Raw genomic sequence first — 20,620 nt, forward strand, 5'->3', positions numbered from 1 at the left:
TAATTTTCCCTTGTCAATGTAATTCTAACATATATCGGCCAAGAATTAGCCACTCCCTAAAATTTGTATTGGCCCCAAAAATCCATTATCCAGTATTGGTCGGTCTATAGTGGTACCAAAGTGGTTGAAAGAGATCACTGCAAATGCTCAACTAATGAGAAATGCTCAATGTTGCCGGCATCTTGAACTTTCAGACTGCACTTCTTCCCAAGCAGGGGCTTTTTGGGGAGGAAATAATTTCCCTGGAACTTCATTTAGACACAAACATACCTAGTCCCTGGAGAGAGTTCCTGTGGTTGATATGTGGCTTTACTTAAGATCACTTCAATGTGATACTTTGAACAAGCATATCCAGGGATTAACCCATTCTAACTCCTGAGCCACAGCCACCCCAACATACTGGAGATGGACATTAAAAAGACTCTTGCTGATTTCATAAGAGCGTTGTCTAATTTCTTTAGAAGGAGACATAATGACGCTATTATGGCCAAGAAACAATTCTGAACACTAATAAGATGAACTTCTATACTATAGGACTGAGCAAATCTTGTTTCTTCCACTATTAGATAGTTAAAAATACCACAACTATTCCTTTCCACATCCTATTATGGCCTTTTAATGTAATAATACTCGTACAGCCATGCTACAACACAAACTGTCTAATCACAGTCCAAAAGTACTCTCACACACTGGCATAGCCTGCCTCTGGAGTCAATCAGAGAGGGGAAATACCTTGGCCTGACAGGACCCCAGAGAGAGGGGAGGAGAGGAAAGGGCCTCAAACCCCCACAGGAAACCATTTTTCTCAGCCCTGCCTTACTGTACGGCGTAGGAAACCCTTTGGCCAAACCACTAACACAGATATCGACCACCTGTGGATCAGCAAACCACATTCATGTAGCACCAGCAAGTGTGTTGACTTCTCAGAGGGAATCAGAGGGTTGCGAGGTTGACCAGTTGAGAAATAAGAGCAAAACATTAAGTAAACAAGCCTATACTAAGAGGACACACACAGACACACAGACACACACACTCACCTGAAGGGATGAGGAAAGGTTGACAGGCAGGTGTCAAAGTCAAAGAAAGGGGTAGAGTCTGCAGGAGAGGACAAAGGCCATAGGAACAGAGGGGAGAAGGAGAACTGGAAAGAAGGATAAAAGGAGGAGGGAAATAGGAAGAGGAGAAAAAGAATGGGAAATTGTAACAGGAGAATGGAGAAGAAGCAGGGCAACATTAGACTACAGCAGTTGGAGTTAGCAAGACTTAGCATGGGAGTCTAAAGAAGAGACATGGGTCATTTGTCTGGCATAAAGTGGGTCAGGGTGGGACTGTTGATAACAGTGTACTGGGAGACAGCATAGATTACAAAGTGACAGGACAATGTGCAGATATGAGTCACTCATATTTACAATGGTATGAAATTAGCTTCTGGATTTAGCTTTATTTAGTGTTTCCCCTCGTGGATATGATGTCAAAAAAGAGATTCCTTTGATTTCTTTGAAGTTATAAATATGTCTATATTCTTAACAGCAGATACTATTTGTGTCCAAGACGAATTTCCTCTGGAAAAATAAAATCTCTCATATCTCATGGTATTTAGATCCAACACACTTGCGATGTGTTGGAGATCATAAACTCAATTTATGATTATCCAACCAAAAGTGCCTCCCGCTGGTTCAGAACTCTGCAGCTTAGTTTCTTACTGGTTTTAGCGGACGACATTACATCACCCCAAACCCGGCTTCTCTTGACTGGCTCACTGTTTGTTTTAGAGTTGATTTTAAGATTGTGTTGATTAATTTTAAAGCACATCTGGGTCTATCCCTAAGCTACATAACAGGAACATTGACCTAATATGAACCAGCCTGCTGCCATAACTCCTCATGCGGGGCCTTTCTGGCTGTTTCAAGGTCGAGGCCTAAATCTAAAGATGGCCATTCTTTTGTTAGTTTCACCCTAATTCTGCCTTGCCTTATGGCAGCTCACTGTCTGGCTGCCTGTTATTTTGCCTTCTGGGTATCCTCATTTCACCTTGTCTGTCAAAGCACTTTGTAAGCCTTTGCTATATAAATAAAGTTATTATTACTATTATCATCATTGCCATCTGTAATACATTTTCCTGGAATCAACATACTGAGTGCAATATCTGCAACTGATAATTAGTCTTAATGCATTTAAGTCTCTGTGGGAGCTGCAGTGTCAGTGTTTTGGATTTTGGGGAGATGTCCAACTAGTCTTTGTTGAGTCATCAGCTGAATATGAAACCCAGGCATTTAGCAAATCCTGGAGGATTTGAAGGCAAACTCTTCACTTCAAATATTCTTTTAAGGTCAATATAGATGATGTGGAGATTTTAAAATTGTAACTTAGTGCTATACCAGAACAGCATTTAGACTTACAAAGCAGTGTTTTTTGTGTTGGATACTATTAATCATTAATTGGAGGCATGCTGCCATTGGTCAGTGCAATTTATGACTTAAGTCCTCAAGCCACAACAGACTTTCTTTAAATTAAATTTACAACACCGTATCACTTTACAACACCATGGTGCACAGGACAGCGTAGCAAGCTTAACAGGAAACACCTGGAGCTGGCCAAGGACTGTACCATGCATGACACATTCTCTGGTCTTCCACATATCAACCGAAGAGCAAAAACATCTGATCCAACTTGGCAGCGTATCAGATAAAAGAACATGTCTAAACATTAAACTAGTGGCCTTTCCTCAAGAGATAGATGGAAATGTAACAAGTCACATGGAAGTAAATGCTCCATAGCTAATGCAGACATGGCATCAATGCCAGTAATCTAACCAAACCACATATTATCTGCATCTGTGACATAAGTTAGTTTCTCTGAGCTCTACAGTAGCAGTCACAGCAAACAGCAGGTTTCAATTCACAAGAAATAACCTCAGACACAATTAAAGAAAGAAATCCACAGACTCTGGACACCAGCTTGGCACTGCTTCATGCATTGGGCTGTTAAGAACGCAGTTTTTGTGCCGTTCAAGGAAATACACTAAACGTTTATGGACTTTGCATTGATTTATCATACTGAGGACAAAGCACACAAGTATAAAATGATATCACTTTTCAGTCTTTGACTGGGGATTCGCTCTGATTCTGGCCGGCTGTACTTACTTATAAAGCAGCTTTTTCCAGACTTGGCGTGGATTTATTCTAACGTTAGCTCATCTTTGGATGAAGCATGAACCCAAACCAGAAAATCCCCCAAGAGGATGACTGATCTTGACTTACCTCCAGCTGAAAGATGTTCAGAATAAATAAACATGACATCACCTCTATCTTAGAATATAACTGACTCTTTTGGGGATGTCCATGGAGTGCATATGCCACTGGTGCAGCACCATCCTGTACTTCCACCATCCATGGAATAGTTATTATACAGTTTAGTGTTGTTTTTCCACTTCAGTACTCACTGGCACTGGTGGTCTTGTTTATATAGAAGAGAAGACCATGTCAGAAACCTGCATAAAGTTCCATGACCACCAAATACAGTATGTCCGTTGTCTTAGCATGTGTCTGCTAAATGCTCTATGCTGACATGTGCAAAACTGTCTGACCTGGATGTTTATATACCTTCATGAGAAATGAAAGAACACTATGAGGAACACAAAAGCTTTCTTATGAAGGAAATTATTTTTCTAACTTTGAGGAGAAAAGAAAAGAGGAGAGTGCATAAGCCGACAAAGGAAGGAAGCATTAGCTTGGAGGGTTTGCAGGTGTTTGGTCATGGTGTAGGATTTTGTTTTTACAAGGGGTAGGAGGCGTGTCCGTTTTTCTCTTTGGGAGGTGAGCTGAGCCCTGGATCTCTGGCTTTGGCATCACCACTCCCAAATCTGCTGTAACCCCAAGCCCTCGTAACCTCACACCCTCTTGGCAGCAACTCAGGGAAATAAGCTGATTCAACAGAGGGAGAAATGTGTCCATAGCCAACTTTGTCTTTGCCTGCACAAAAAGCTGAAGGGAAGCTGCAACATATGGCCATTTTTGTTCAATACTGCCGCTTTTCCCAGCTCAGAAAAGTCACAACTCTTTAGATGATGCTGTCTGAAAAGCAACGCACCCTTTATGTTAAAGAAGTCTTGAGGAGGCATGGTTTATACTAACTGATCAATTTGTGACTCAAGAACACAAGCATTACAAAACCTTACCTTTTTCTTCCAGTTATTTTCAGCATCGTGGAGCTGGCTGAAGCGATCAGCCAGTGATGTCTGGATCAGGTCAGATGGTTTTGGTTTCTTCAGTCTGTCCTTCTTCTCAACGTCTCCACTATTGAACTCCGCCAGTCTGAAAAAAGTAAAAGATTTATTTGTTCTTATTTTTGACAGTTTTTAAGGCAGCAATAAAATGAATCACATAGTTTGGTTTTACTTTGCATTTTGGAAGAATCTAACCCTCTGAACCCGAAGTCAGTCAGCAGGTTTGAAAGGCATGTTATCTTTTAAAATAATAGCCAAAATTGCACTATTTATCAGAGCCAGTGATTGTGAAGACAAAAAGAACTATTAAGAATGAGAAAGAACTTCATTCTGCATGTCACCATTAAAAATATGATAAAAATAAAATTGTTGGACTAAATGCATTCTGTTAAATACAAAAAATTCTGCGTCCTATTACATGACAAAACTCAGAGACTTTTCAGCTGAATTGTGGGCAGTGCTTAGTCAGAGCAGATAGAAGACAAGTATAGAAACAAATAAAAATGTAAGTAGTTAAATATCTGTAGCAAATAGAACCTTAGGGACAATTGTAGGCACTTGGCAAAATATCATATTTGTAAATTTCATGTTTTTTTCATTTTTTGTAAAATAAGTAAATCTAAGAAATTCAACCATTTTTCTATTATAACTGTATAATACTGCATAGAAGACATTTTTGAGTTCTCACTACTTCTAGCCACGACTCAAACACAATGAAAACACCTGATAAAATGAGAAAAATGCCCCAATACTACTTGGTGTTTAGAGGGGTTATTTTGACCCATAAGTCTAAGTATTATGGATATTTAAAAGTTCTATTTGCTGGCTTACTTGCAGTATTGTTCATTGCAACACTTTACCTACTGTAAATGAAGGAATTTGCAATATCAAATTTACTCTTTTTGTCTGTAGCAGTGCTAACAATATTCATGTATTAGGAGTTTTAGCCTTTTGGCTCAATTAAAAATGAGTCCAAACTAGAGACATAAAAGAGGAGAACTATTTCCTATCGGAAGATAACAGACTAGGTTTCAATATTGATCATATGCACAGAGAAGACCGTTTGTTAGCATTAACTGATTATCATTAAGTATAACGGGTTTCTCACTAATATTCATACTTGTCTATGATATTTCAGATGTCAGGTTGCATCCTTCATCATTATGTGTCTTTGAGTATATTCTGACCTCTGTTTGAGTGACGAGCCCACACTTCCTTCCAAGCTGCTCTCCAGCTCCTCGACATCCTCCGACACTGTGGAGGTCTTCTCCAGGCTCTCATCAGGCGAAGGACTCCGCATCTCCTCAAAGCTCCCTCTGCTGCTGCCGCTGCTGCCCTGACTCTGCTGTCTGTCGATGCTCAAGCACTGTCCGTCTGTGATATCATCAGCGAATGACTCATCCTCATTCTCTCCACTGACCTCTTCCTCCATCTCATCCTCTTCCTCCTGCTCCTCCACCTCCTTTTCTTCCTCTTCTTCGCTCTCAGGGTGGCTCAGGGTGACACTGCTCTGTCTGGCTGGCACACGCTCAGGCATGGAAGCATCGCTGTGGTCTGACTCCACGCTGGTAGAGCGGCTTTTCTTTAGGATTCCCTTAATGCCCTGTGGCCCCGAGTCTTGGCGCTGCAGCGAGGAGGCAGACTGGTAGGGAGGACTGGGAGGGGGAGAGACGTCTCTGGTCTTGCTGAGGGGGAGAGCTCTGTCAGAGAGGAGACTGGAAGGCTGGTGTGGAGGGGAGGAAAGAGAGAGGGGAAGTCGTTTTTACTACCAGCCATTACATTAAAAAATATATGGAAAAGACTATTAACATTGTACAACAACTTGAAGTGTATTCTATGGTTTCCACATTTTCCAGTTACAGTTGCACATAGTTTCCACATAAACAGTGAAAACCCATCTTAATATTCCTTGTTTGAAAGACTATAAAGCACAAAACCGTCGTCAAAAACACACACTCCCATTCCAACTACTACTGTCTCTGCTTTCAGTGACCTACTGCTACTATCAAGAGAGTCTGGGTTAGTGTGTCAGATAAGCATGATGATGGGTTAGAGGGACGGAAAGTGAGAATAAGCCAAAAAAAAAAAAAGACAAAGGGATTGAGAAAGGAGGAACAATGGCGGTTAGAAACAGGGATCAAGAGAAAATCCAAGAGTTATAAGGTGAAACAAAAAAAAATGCGTAAAGAAGAACTGTGAAAGATTTCTACTTCAAATCTACAAGACTTGATTGGGACAGCACACGCTTACTGTCGGTAAAACGTAAAATAATGTGACAAGGCCAAGCTACCTGAAAATACACTAAATATTTTGAAGCTGTAATAATTTTTCAAAATCAGGAAGGAACGATCCATGTTTTGTGTGTGTTTATATGTTATCAATTAAACGGCACAACAGCAGCTGAAACAACAGCAGACATCCTACTGACAAGTCAGAAGTTATGAGGGCGTGCTGATTTAGGAGGAGATGAAGGAAGAAGCAGATTGCGAGGCCAGCTGGGTGTGAAAGTGCAATGCTAACGTGGTGGTCTCCTTTAATGAACACCAGAGTGCGTGATGTGTGTGGGCATTTGTGTGTGGAAGCATGCGTACATGATTTCATTACTTGTGAGAATCAGATCTGGGTGACTGAATAACACGATGTCCAAATGAGTTTTAGAATGTGTGTCCAACAGCACATCAGTGACATGAATTATAATCTACAAGTCAACCTCAAAAACTAAATTTTAATCGGAATCAGACCGGAGGAAAACAGAGCCAAAGTTAAGGTGAGTAAGGGTTTTGGAATCGGCTTGCATGTGGAGGTAACATTTTTTTCAGAGGTGCAGCAGCAGTGGTCAAAAATATGCTTTTTCGGAACACAATTCACAAAGATGGCTTTTGTATTTGACCATTCTGACTGCTGAAAACCATTTTTAATGTTTCTGTAGAGCAAAATGTTACAATATCTTAGTAGCTTTTATTATAAAAAGTAAACTGACCTTTGTTTCCTCTGCATATTCACGCTGATCCTTCCAAGAAGCCTTATCTGTAGACTCCTTCTCTTCCATCACTTTGCTTTTATCAGTTTTAAGGAGGCTGAATATAACAACAAGTGGACAAACATGGTAGAAACAGAAGAAAGAGAGGAAAAGTGTATAAAGTTTATGCAAAAACAGTTCACCTAGAAAGAGTTGGCAGCACGGTAAATTCAAAACACAAAATAAGACATGCAACACTCATGTTGCCATCATGACAGCCTCCTTCTGTTATGAATATATTACCTGTAGTTTAGGATATAATAACCATTTGAATTTAAATGATTTATATCTGAGTAAAGCTTGTAGCAGAACTGCAGATGGTTTTGTGAACACCAATGGAGCTGTAAAAATCAATAGTCAGCCACTAAATTGGTGTTTTCCAAGCGATGCAGGCTCTGTTCCAGCATAATGATAGACACTGAATGTGGAGTTCTCTAATACACCACAATAAACTCTGGCAAGCTCAGCCACAAGCTCATAATGATCTCATCTGATCTCCTTTTGACCTTTGAAAGGTAATGATGTTAACAAATCTTTTCTTTTGCTTTTACATTCTGTGCCTGGTCTTTTCTGCACATAATAGTTTTGGTTTTGTAATTAGCTTGTCAAAATTATTCATTGCATTTTGCATACGTTATATTGCATGCAATTTAATGGAGCTTTGCTAAGTAGGCCAGTGGAAAGGTTCAGCTGGAAGCGATTCCTGACTTGGGAGGAAACTGAGAAAAGTTCTGTTTAAACTCCTTGCAGACAGCAAAGTGACAGGAGTTAATTCATTTTTGTCTTTAACATATCTGATCAGAATGCACTCCAGTGGTTACAGCGCTAAGTACAGTCTGGCTCTCACTGCTGCAGCTGCTAGCTTCAATCTGGTTTACATCACCATGGCTACTATAGACCCCTCAGTGTTTGCGTGTTCATGCATGTACATGTGTGTATGTGTGTGCAGGAGAGAGTGTGTGGTATTAAAGGCAAGCTCTTCAGGTTTATCTGGTTTATCTCTGCAGCTGTTTACAACATTAGACAGCCTTTCAATTGGCCTGTAATTACTCCTGTGCTTCAACCTGCGCCTGTTTGTATGACTTGTTTTTAAGGTATCTCCACCTAACAACTAGTGCTATATCAAATATAATGCATCCTAGCTGACAAAGACGTTCAAAGTTTTAATGTAGTTAGTCTAATGAAACAGTGCAACCGTGTTGGTATTAAAATCAGTGTGAATTGCTCACCTGGTTGAGCCTTCCTCTTCATCACTGACGATTTTCTGATGTGTTACTCTGTCATCAGCACGCCGACTGCTGCCTCCATCCTCCGTCCCCTCCAGTTCCTACAGGTAAATCGAGAGCGGGCTGGAGTCAAAATGTCAGGCTCAAGTTTAAAAGAAATACTGCTCAAGTCCTGAACCTGCTGTAAGGAATATCTAGATAAAGGAAGTGAATGAATGGATAAGACTCCACCCATCCACTTGAGAAAACTAGTTAACCCCTGCCGTGCTCCAGCTGACTTGCTTATAGATTACTATTGTAATCTGTGAGCAAGTACACAATGTCTACCCACCCTGAGTACATACAGTTAAAACTAAAGCAGAAAGGGATGAGTGTGGCCGGGGCTACTTTTTCCACATTAAAGCAAAGCCTCCTCAAGGGAATCATTGTGGTTTGTTTTTATTACTTTTAACCATCTCCATGGTCAAATATTGCTTCAGTGGGCATGCTGACTCTGGCTTGGCTCTTTTTAGGGGAAACAAAACTCACCAACGAACACCTCTAAATCTTTTCAATGCTTTCTTCCCTTATTTTTACATTTTGTTTTTATACAGACTAAACAAATGAGATATTATGTGCCTATTATATAACATAAGGTGTGTTTTGTTACCTTTGGAGAAAGACAGGCTATCTGTTTTCCTATGTTCTCAAGTCTTTCAGCTTACGTTTTCATCTAACTCTTGTTAAGAAAGTGAAACGGTCAACTTCCCATGTATTCCTTGCAAAGTAAACAGATTTATGCACCTCATTATATCAAAACTATTTTTCACAGTCTGCTAGTCAGATTTTTTTCAACTTATACAAAGTGTGAACCATGCAGGTGTGTCAGTAAACACTTTACTAAGCGCCTGGGGTGACTTGGTAAGGATAAGTGGATCTCCAGCTGTGAAGAAAAACAGCAGAAACCAAATTCCCCTGAATTAGGGAACACTTACAAACTAATTGAAGCTCACTGATTATAAAGAAGGAACACATTTTCCATTCAAAGGATGCACTGCCTTCTGCAAAACAGATTCTTCTACATGCATGGAACTCAAAATATAAATGAGCTGTATCTCTCTCCTGGAGTCTCCATGTACATATTTTATTTCCTCCATCTGTGCTGGAAAGCAGACATGCTGTAACTCTGTCTCTTGTGATGGAGACACTGACTCACCAGTTTTCATCAGTGAAATGTGGAAGAGAAGTGAGTGATAAGGAAAAAGTGAAGATGGAAAAGAGATATCTGTCACTGCTGATGACGGTCAAGTGAGACACTTTAAAATAACAGATCCAGGTCAGAACAAAGAATGAAGGAGGTAGGGGGGAGCAGTGTAATTTTAAGATAGCCTCTTTGTGGGAGCCTGTTTTCCTCAGTGAGTTTTTTGGTTGGAGCAACGTGCTGCCATCTGGGTTCACTTGGCCAACCTTGGCACTGCTCCTGGTCTGTAAAGGCCAAGTTAGAACAGCTATTTACATCAAACGTCATGAAACCTAACCACTTCTGAAACCTAAGCAGCCTGGGAAAGCCCCATACTCGGTTCATTCTTAAACACACAAGCGAAGATCTCCCTTAGGATTGGGGACGTTATCAAAGTTTTGTTCCTGAGTGCATCTTTTAGCCTGCTAGACTTTTCTTCCCACCGCTGCTCTAAGACCCTGATGGTCTGTGTGAGTTGAAGTCATGACTTTGGCCAAGCGTGCATCCAGGTGCAGAACAGCTCAGCATGGACCGGCTCAATTTGTTATTAATGGAGCTAACTTTCCGGGGGGATTTGAAGTGTACACCAGCTGCAATGGAAAAAGCTGTGAGTAAATCAGCGAGGGAAATTAGAAGAATTAACCATAGACTCAAAAAATTTACATCCAGCAACTGTGACATCACCTGTAAGTTTATAAATTAATGTTTTGAACCTTGGCTTTGGTTTTGCTGTCATTTTGCAGGCTTTTGGAGCTATTAAATTTAAATTTGGGCAAAAGAGGATACAGCTTGGATGCAGCTGGGGTGGGAAAGTGCATCCTCAGGCTACATCAGGCAAATTGGACCTCACACATGTCTAAGGAAATGTTTGACACAATTAATAGATTGCGTGCTACATACTCAGTCATAAATGTTTCTATCATTTCAGAGGACTGGGTTGCATTCATTTCCTAGAGACATATTCTAACCCCAAACTGTAACAAAAACCTAAACTTAATCTAACTGTAATCCAAGTCTTCATACCAAAATTTAATGATTTATGTTAAGTGGAGTTGCTTTTTGTACCTAAAAAGGAGGAGGGTCCCCACAATGTGGCTGTGAAAACAGATTTATTTCCCCACAACAGGCACACAAAGTCCAAAAACCTTACAAAAAGGGAGACAGAGGGCAAACCAAAATACCGTACCTTAAAAAGAGACATCTTGGAAGTTACACTCCTCTTGGCTGAGTCCAGAGGCTTCTCATCAACTGAAAAGGAACACACACATACGTAAGAGTGACCATGAACACAACAGTGAGAATTCATTTGCTTACGTAGTCACACAAACTCCCTACACATTGATATCTCTCCCTGCTGAAAATAAGCAGCATGAAAAAGGTCGATGAGCTGTGTGCACACACACACCAAAGGTTTTTGGGTCAAATGAAAGTTTTTCTCGCTAGGGTAAAGTGGACAAAAGAAAACTGAAAATCATATTGGTTTCACCAGTGTTTCTAAAATGTCTTTGCACCGCAAAAGTAAATGAAAAAAAGCCACTGACCTCAGATTTAGTCTGAAAAGTCTTTTGGCATCCATGGATCCTGTGAGTCTTTCAGTAATGCAAGAGATATCTGACTTTTTTTTAAGAAGGGGAATACATTTACTTTGTGTTTGTGAATATTTTGTTAAAAAGAACAAGGCCTGTCTAATCAAAAGCAGAACTGAGAATATAGCCTTCTGATCTGAACAAAAGAAACCCATTAAATTTAATAGTATTCCCAAACAATACAAATTTCTTAAGTCAGCACACTTAAATCCACTCTTCCACTCACTCTAAATCTGTTTTTATTGCCTTGACAATGTGACATTTCTAGTCCAAATAATAGCACTTCTCTGACAAACTCAAGGTTTCCAAGGGAAAGCTGCGGTTTTGATTTATGTTTCCAGGCTCCCCTGCAGTCCAGATCTTAGCATGATTTAAGTCAGATGATGAAACATTAAGCATTGCAGAGTGGTGACTCCACTCAGACTCCACTCTTATAGTTTTGACTTTAGTCCAATCTTTTTTTTATGTCATCATCATCCATCCAAAGTCCAAAGTAGAGACAGAGAGAGAGAGAGAGAGAGAGAGAGAAGAAAAGAAAAACTCAAGAGACGGAAAAACCTCCACTTAAGTTTACAGACTTTTCTGTAAGTGTTTTCATCCATCTTACAACACTGCTCACTTAGAGCTGTTGAGAGGTTATTGGATGGTCCTTTGACCTAGGAGTATCTAATAGAACATATATAAACACTAGCCAGCAGGCGCTGAAGAATAGTTCATTAAAACAACAAATTTGCATATTATGACTTATGGCTGAGCCTACATTCTTCAGTCACAAACAGAAGTCAAACAGAGAGTATTTACTGTAAACATTCTGCAGCTGACATAGACCCTACACGTACAATGGGCACTGTTACCTACTGTGTACAGTACAGTGATAATGTGGGTACCAGCACTGCTGCGACTTGGTGAGGAGTTCATTAGAAAGCAACTGAATGTTTGTATGCTTGTATATCTGACTTGCAGAAAAGCTGAAGGGTCGGGGAAACCCTTGATGCAATCATGAGAGGCGTTTTGGCTCAGAACACTGACTCCTCTGCCAGCTCGGACAGGAAGCTCTATCAGCCGTATGAATGCACTGCCAACGGCCTCTCAGACACACAAACATGTCTTGTCTTCTAACCAGAAAAACACATTGGTGTTTTTCTCCTCTAGTCAGCACATCTAAAAGTCTTGCGAGACAGACAATGAATTATTATTACTGTATCCCTTTTTCCAAATTAATCAAGTCCTCATCACAAAATCCTTATAATAAATAATTTAATGCACTTTATTTGTCTAAATCGTTAACTTGATAAAACAGACAAATTTCTAAAAGATTCGAGTTAAACATGGATTTATCTTTACACAATGTGATGTAAAATGTAAGTATTTTAAAAAATAGTAAAGCCATTTGGTACACATTCAGCTAACAAAAAAATATAGTAAATCAATTATGTGTTTAAAGAACAAAGAAGCCACTTAATGTGAAAATGTATATGGCCACGTATGACAGTCTGCAGAATAGTGACTGTTCATTTCTGTCTTTGTGTTGTGTTTTAAATTTCACACCCTCTCAGAATCAGTTTACCGAGAAGAAGATACAGTCAATGCTGCTGTAGGTGACTAAGCGCCTCCGTCAAATACACTAATCAGTGTTTGGATAAAGCCTGTGATTTGTTTACACATGGATACTTCACTGAGTCATTTACAGTTTATGCTTGCTGTGCACGTACGTGGAAAAAGCCGAGCTAAAAAGTGTCAGATTAGAGAACTAGCATATAATATGTATAGATGTTCTATTCGTCTGTGGATGCCAGGGCCATTGTCGAAGCTGTGGTCTGCTCGGGCAAAAGCCGGACAGTGAATGATGACAAAACGCTTATTCAGAAGGTCTGCTCAGCCCTGAGGGTGGATCTGGACAATCTACATGAAGCAGCTGAAAAGAGGAAGTGGTCAAAACTTTTTTCCATCATGGACAATATCTTCCATCCTCTACAAAGTGTCCTGACTAATCATAGAAGCATATATGGCCTTAAACTAATAACGACCAAATATTCCACTGAACGGCCATTAAGTCATTAAATAATTCCTCTTTCTGCCAAATGTATTTATTTAATTTAAAATGTTTTTATATCGGTGAATTTCAGTAGCTATTACAAAACAATGTGCCTGTGGGGATTATTAAAGTTCTTCTCATTCTCATAATGGAACCGCAACATAATTGCTTCCATTCTGACACATAACCTATAATTCACTCCAGCTTTAACTCCATCATTTCAATGCGCGATTAGATAATAAACTGTGATTAAATATGAAAATAATTTAGACTTCTTGATTAACTTCATTACTGTGCTGCTACACAACATTGCATCATGTTCCCTGAAATAGTGAAATAACTGTCATTTTGCTTGCCTTCCTATCACCTCTCTTTGTTTCCACCTTTCTGCTTTTATGCACGCACACATGCACATCACTGACTGGCAAGTGCACAAACACAAAGCAAGGCAGACAAATATGTAAGCATAGACACATACAATTAGGCTAAGCAACAAATAAAGAGCCAGAAAGCCAATGACAGACTGACAGGCGCTCAGGCTGTGGGCTCAGGTGGCTGAATGTCATTAGGAAAAAGCAGCCGAAGCTTCATATGTAAACGTGGCATTTTCTTCTTTTTATAGCAGAAGTCTCCTTTTTTTTTTTTTTTTTAATCAAGCCAGCTGGTTGAAACAAGCCTGTAATGTAACTGCATATAATCTAATCTAATATGTCTTTGAACAAAACGTCTGCAAGCACATGCCAAATATTATCTCCTTTATTTTCTGAAATAGAAAACCATCCCCTAAGGGTAAAACATTCACTTTAAATTATACATCAGCAGCATAACTTAGCCAAGCACATCAGATTTATATTCTTTTACTCCTCCTCAGTGGAAGAGTGTTAAAAGCTGGTAGGTAATCTGACATCAGCAGTGAGCTCAGTATTCCTTTCACACTGAGTAATAGACAGAACTTGAATGAATTAAGAGGTACAACAGTCTGTGGAACAATAGAGATGTGAGTGCAGTGAAAGTGGAGAGTTCATCTTACCCTTTGGGTCTTTGGTGTCACCACTTTCCAGCAGCCTACAAGACAGAGAGAGAGAGAGAGAGACAAATGAGCTCACTCTAACATAATAAAGTGATGACAGAAATTACATGTGTGGTAACACTGATGCTTGCAAACGAGGAAGAAAATAAATCTTACATACATTGCTATAGTCCACAAATGTACGCTCAAGTCAGATGGGAAAATAGATCATCCAACACATGCTAGCAAAAGAACAGTAAGCCACTTACTGTGCTTCATGTCATATGCAGCGTACAACATTTATTCGTGTTGCTCTTCCAGTCCCGTGTTGGAAATGATATAACAGCAATGCCCGAGTAGCAACTGAAGGTGGCCATTCATGTCTAAGTAATGGGCGTTAAAAATGGATGGGGACAGCAGCTGCCTGTGGGGTAGCAGCGATGATGTAACAGGAGGAGGGGAGAAGTCTGCTTTTAACACAATAGAGAATCGTAGTGGACATCTGGGAGGGGTCAAAGGCTACTGGAGAAGGGAAGACAGACTCCAACTGCATGATCGAAATCAGGAACAATTTGGCATTTTTAAATAATTTTGTACATCCGTATCTCTAAATGTTATAGAAAATAACAAAGGAAATTGTATCAAATATTACGGTAAACAACAGTGACGTGTTGTAAAGTCTCGTAACAAGTCAACAGAGTTCATAGCTGTTCTGCTGCCATAGTCAAAAGCAGTAAAAAGCTGGTCATTGTAGAGAGGCAGGAGATACAGTATTATGTAAATATAGGGGTCATGGTGGAAATTTGCAGATTGCTTTTCCTGGAGGGAACTGACAGTGTGATAATGTTTACATGACAACAGACAAAATAAGGAGAATCATAAATGGATATGTGACATTGTCGGACATAGCTCTGCATCTGACATTAAAAAGGTATGGGGAAGGGGTTTCACAGTTATCCTGTCACAGAAGAAGCTGTTGTTGCTTTGGTTGGATTTTACAGCAGTAATGTGCCAAAAACCTCACTAACAAATGAAGAAGCACGTGTATATGTGTCATTTTTTCACGTTTCCCAATGACCCTGTCTGTTGCATGCTTTCTAAGTGTATTGCTGGGGATGTAAATAAGCACAATGTCAAGTGTGAAGTTGTTTGGATGAGTGGCTCTTCAGAAACATGAAGCCTGATGAGACAGTTCATTAATTTCATAAACGCAACACATTATAGTTTATTATACATAGCATAAAGGTATAAAAAGAAACGATATATGCAGTGTTATCTTCATTTTAAATGTCAAAAGGCTTTTTTGGCTCCCGGTGTTTTCTTTTCTGTGGGAAACAGGTCCAAATGGCTCCTTGAGTGTTTAACGTTGCTGACCTCTGGGCAAGATCATGCTCTCTGAACCTATGTGTGCAGACTTTGAAGGCAGACAGCAGACGGGCATGTAATTTTGTTAACACTACAATAAGTATGTGTCAGGTCGCAATGTCCCTCACATCGAGTACAGACAAACATTGCTCTTTAGCACCATGTTAAAATAATTGTATCAAGGTGCTCTGACCATAATGGTTGTACACAGCACAGGATTTCAGGAGAATTTGGAACTTCCCAGCATGTTTTGGCACCACTGATGGAAAACACATACAAATTAAAGAACTTCCAAAGTGTGGATAGAGAGGATTTCCTTGTACAGGCTCTCCTTATAATAAGCATTAAGAACCATCCTCCCCAGCCTGCAGGACATTTACAACAAACACTGCAGGTTAAAGGCCAGGAAGATTGCTAGTGAGCCCACCCACCCCAGCAACAGACTGTTCTCTCTGCTGCCGTCAGGGTGGCGTTACTGCTGCCTGAAGGCAAATACAGAGAGGATGAGGAGGAGCTTCTTCCCACAGGCTGTCCACCTGCTGAACCTGAAATAGTAGAGTCAATAGAAAATCAGCCTGTAAATCCTATCCACTATACTGTTTACACTTCGCCTTGTGTGTATATATATATATATATATATATATATATATATATATATATATATATATATATATATATATATATATATATATAGATAGATAGATAGATAGATAGATAGATAGATAGATAGATAGATAGATATGTTATTTTGCACTATTTGACACTTTGATTTATATTGATTTTCTCTCTGTCTCTCTCTATCTCTCATTTACTTATTTATATATATATATTGTGTTTTTTTTCTTTATTCTTATTGTTTTGGTCTGGAACAGGTGCACAGTACATTTCACTGCACAATATACTATGTACGATTTTGCTTGTGATAAAGGAAGGAAATAAATGAAATCTTGAGTGTAGACTCAGATCCAACAATGTGGTGCTCTGCAAGAACTGTGAATTGGAAATGGATTACAAAACCAGTGAAACCGCAATGCATGGTCACTTGAAGTGAACGCATGCCAGAGCACCTTGTCGAGGCTGCAGCGACAGATAGCACCATCCTGTCAAACAGGCAAATTCCAAATGGGAACTACAGTATCTTATTTAAATGGTGGATCTGACTCATTACTGTCTGACTTTTTCTTGGAATGATGTCATGTTAGAGTCCTAAAATATTGTTGAAAAGTAATTTTTACTGCAGTGTATTATTAAGAGTAATTCTGGGATAGTGTTTGGTTGTGGCGGAAAGTTTTGTTAGTTTTGGGCTGGATCGCCTCCATACAGCTTTGTGATGTAATGGAAATCAGAATGTGCATGCCCAAGATATTTATGGCATGTGAATATGATGTAGTTGGAAATGGTAGGAAAAGTGATGGTAGATAACGAATGTAGGTGTTGCAGTAATTAAGCAATGTAAAATGCACTAATCTCTGGTTGCAACACTGATAAAACTACTATGTACCCTTTAAGGCCCTTTGAAAATGTGCTTGCACGCCTTAATGATGTTGTTTGATCTGGTTCTAAGACACTTCAACCATCCTTTGCAAATACAGGACTAAGTGACACTTCACCTACCCCGCCCGCACTTTGACAGTCAGATAAAGGTGAGGCACGACATGCATCAGGTGTACGCTGCTAAAACTAACCAGAGAAGAAGAATGAAGGATGAGAAAAGAAGTTAAGGAGAAACAAGCTAAACACACATTCAAATCAAGGCAGCTGCTTCACAAATCAAACACTTAGAGCAAATTTCTTCATTCTTTCTCCATTAAATTATGTCATACACAGAAAGCCTTCAGTGACACAATGAAACAGGGAGCGAGATATGTTATATAATGACTGTAGCATGTTAAATAATTAAACTTTATTGTATCTAATATTGTGCGCTTAATTTTTGTAAAGCCGAGTTATTCATTTTGGAGGTACTTCAATTCTGCAATGGTTGAGCCATGTCAACAGTAATTAGCCCCAATCCCATTCTGTCTTGTTTCTAATCCAATGCGACTGGCTAACTCCACTGAGCCAGTAACACAATGACTGGTGTTTACTACACATGCTTAAGAACACCCAGAATATCCGACTCATAATACTACGTAATAAGACTCCCACTCAAGTGTAGGAAACTTCTGAGATAGTTGTGTACAGTGAATGCTAAATCTTCAGTAAGTCATATTTTTGTGTGATAATGCTGCATTGTAATAGACACACACTTGCCAAGTCTCTCTACTTATTACCTTGCAGACTGATAGATAGATAAAGCAGCAATACACTTATGTGTGGGCTATTGTTCAGCTGATAACATTAGCTATCAAACCAAGGAACGTAACGTCATTGTGTTAACTATTAGATTAGAATAAAGCAACTAAAAGGCTGAGATCACACGTACATGGACAAATAAAAAGTTAAGTAGTGAGGCATGACAGAATCTCTATTTCTTGGCTTGAACGGTTCATCGTAAATGTCAAAATGCAGCATTCTGGAATGTCACTCTTCAACTGTGACTTTACACGCAACGGATTCCTGTCTGTGGCAGATAAACCTGTTGACAGTTTTCATTATCACTGGGACAGCTGAGCTCCAGCTTCCTTTATGCTATTTCTGTAACAGTCACTCAGACATGTTGATCACGAAGGGTCACTGATTATGTGAGAAGCTCTAATTGTAAAGCACATGTAAGTCAATCTGGAATTTTAGATCAATTGTATTGATATAGAATTTTGAAAGACCTGTAAGGAAAACACCATCAAACTCTAATCATGACCTAGAATTTGGCAAAAGTAAAAGCATAATATACAAATAAATCAGGTATGTATGGAAATCCACTGATGAATTATTAGCTGACAACACCCTCTATGCAACCTCTTTCATATGGTGCATAGGTGTGTCTGTACACAAGACTACACAGCTGGACTGTGACACATAGCAAACGTCATGACAAAACTGACAGAATTAGTAGCTAACGTGATAGGCATGCAAGACAAACACATCAACATGTCAACCCGTCTCTGTGCGCTCTGTAATTAAAAACGCAGTCCATAACTTTGTGAGTGACTTTGCTCTGTGTTTTGCCAAATATTCTTTGTCTGCTGCAGTAAACCAACACACGAAGTAAAGTTTCTTTCACATTTCATAATCTGGAAAACAAAAATCTAGTCCAAATCTATCCATATTTTTGATACTGGATCACTTCCAATACTAGATTTTATGCTGAGATCACATCTGGACATTAGCACAGCCATAAAAAAAAAGAAGGAAAAAATAATAACAATCAAACCAAAGCTTTGCTGTGAAAGATGATCTGGGGAGCTTAGCTTAGATTTGCTGAAACATGTCATGCCGTATTTCTCAACTTTATTACACAAGACATGACTTTCCAGATTTTATTAAATAACTGGCTCATAATATCTAACAGTCAATCAATCACAGCTATCTAGATAACTTGCTTCATTAAACACATGGCATGAAAGCTTGGCAGAGCTCAATAAGTCAAGCCCCAAACTCTGACATTAACTCACTACTCTATCCATTTAAGTTCTTCTCTCTCAATCGTCACTCCCTCAGGCAGTTGTTTCAGGAACAGACAAGTCCGGCTATGTGCACACAGCAGAATCCCCAGCCTGATTACAGCTCAAACATCCCCAGACCCACGACTGGACATGTTTAACTCCATCTGTGTATAGTTCTCAGAAGTGTATTCCTGGCAGCCAATGAGAAAACTTGTTCCAAATATCCTGCTGACAATACTGGTTCATTATTCGCAGACTTGTTAAATATGTGTGAACCCCTATAGGAATGCAAAGTGAACCAAAACAAGAAGCTTGTGTGTAATCACAGCAAAACATACCAAAATAAATGTGGCAGTTCACTGCTTTGCACACATGGCCAATTTTGGAAATGCAAGCAGTCATGTTTACTTGAAACAGAAGATAGCACTAATGTGCCAATTTGTTGCCTCCTCTTCAGTTACTGAGAGCCAGTAAGCCCTTTTACAGTCATCAAATAGCTGTCTTTACTACCTAAGCTGCAAGTTCTCTAAATTAAGGCATATCTCTAAAAGCAATACATAATTCAACTGCAACAGAATTATATGCAAGTCTGCATGTAAATCTATTGCTACACACAAGAAGATCTAATTTAAGTTTAATTAAATATATTGCAAGGTATCCCTGAGAAGATCCACTTGCACTAGCCAGGGTCTCTCTGACCTGGCAGCTTTGTGTTTCATGTCTCTGGTCAACTTTATATCAACACTGTAACTAGTCTTGCATAAACAATGGTCAGGGTAGTTGTGCATTTATCGTTAGCTTGTGACAATACGAATAAACTCACCTGGAATGAGATGACATCTTTAAGGAGGAGACAAACTCTGACTTTGAGGATGAAACCGTGTCTGTTTTGAGGAGAGTAGTGACCTCTTTCTCCTGGACTGGCTCATCATCAGCATGTTCCACGGGTTCTGCTACTTTATTCCTGAGGCCCCTTCTGGTATATGTTTGCTCTGATGCATTATCGTCATATTTTTCTTTCTCCTTGGTTGCTGAAGACACTGTTTCGGATGTGTCGTCAATTTTCCTGTCCCTTCGGACGTATTTGGAGGTGAATTCTTCTGTGTTGCCGTAGCGTTCGGCCAGCTCCCTCCTGCGTTCTGCCTTGTAGCGAGCGATTCGCTCAGCCTTGGTCTCTGGGGCTGAGCTCTGCAAGGTGTCTATTCCATCCATTGTGCTTTTCAATTCGGTTTGAGTGATGCGTTTTTTCTTCAGATGATATGGTGTCCAACTGTTTTTGAAGAGCTCCCGAGACAGCAATGCCTCACTCCATCAAAATCATCCCAGTGCTGCAAACAAGGAAGGAAAACATCATTAGTACATAATGGCTGCAGAGCACAGTCTCAGATGAC

General features: G+C 39.7%; 1 protein-coding gene across 3 annotated transcripts in view; it reads right to left on the bottom strand.

Moving 5' to 3' along the window:
- svild (supervillin d) overlaps positions 1 to 20,620 on the bottom strand; it is a 49,877-nt gene that overhangs the window by 15,850 nt on the left and 13,407 nt on the right. For 2 of the 3 annotated variants that reach the window (XM_023278287.3, XM_055004712.1), the window contains 7 exons: positions 20,053 to 20,557; positions 14,341 to 14,375; positions 10,876 to 10,937; positions 8,474 to 8,571; positions 7,206 to 7,302; positions 5,413 to 5,948; positions 4,178 to 4,313 (listed from right to left, as the gene is read on the bottom strand). In XM_023278287.3, coding sequence (XP_023134055.2) covers positions 4,178 to 4,313; positions 5,413 to 5,948; positions 7,206 to 7,302; positions 8,474 to 8,571; positions 10,876 to 10,937; positions 14,341 to 14,375; positions 20,053 to 20,441 — 1,353 coding nt within the window. In that variant the 5' untranslated portion in view covers positions 20,442 to 20,557. Of the gene's footprint in view, positions 1 to 4,177; positions 4,314 to 5,412; positions 5,949 to 7,205; positions 7,303 to 8,473; positions 8,572 to 10,875; positions 10,938 to 14,340; positions 14,376 to 14,588; positions 14,610 to 20,052; positions 20,558 to 20,620 lie in introns of those variants that run through there. The other variant, XM_035951917.2, reaches the window with a different exon arrangement.

The sequence above is a fragment of the Amphiprion ocellaris genome, chromosome 18 (assembly GCF_022539595.1).
Source record: "Amphiprion ocellaris isolate individual 3 ecotype Okinawa chromosome 18, ASM2253959v1, whole genome shotgun sequence".
NCBI lineage: Eukaryota > Metazoa > Chordata > Actinopteri > Pomacentridae > Amphiprion > Amphiprion ocellaris.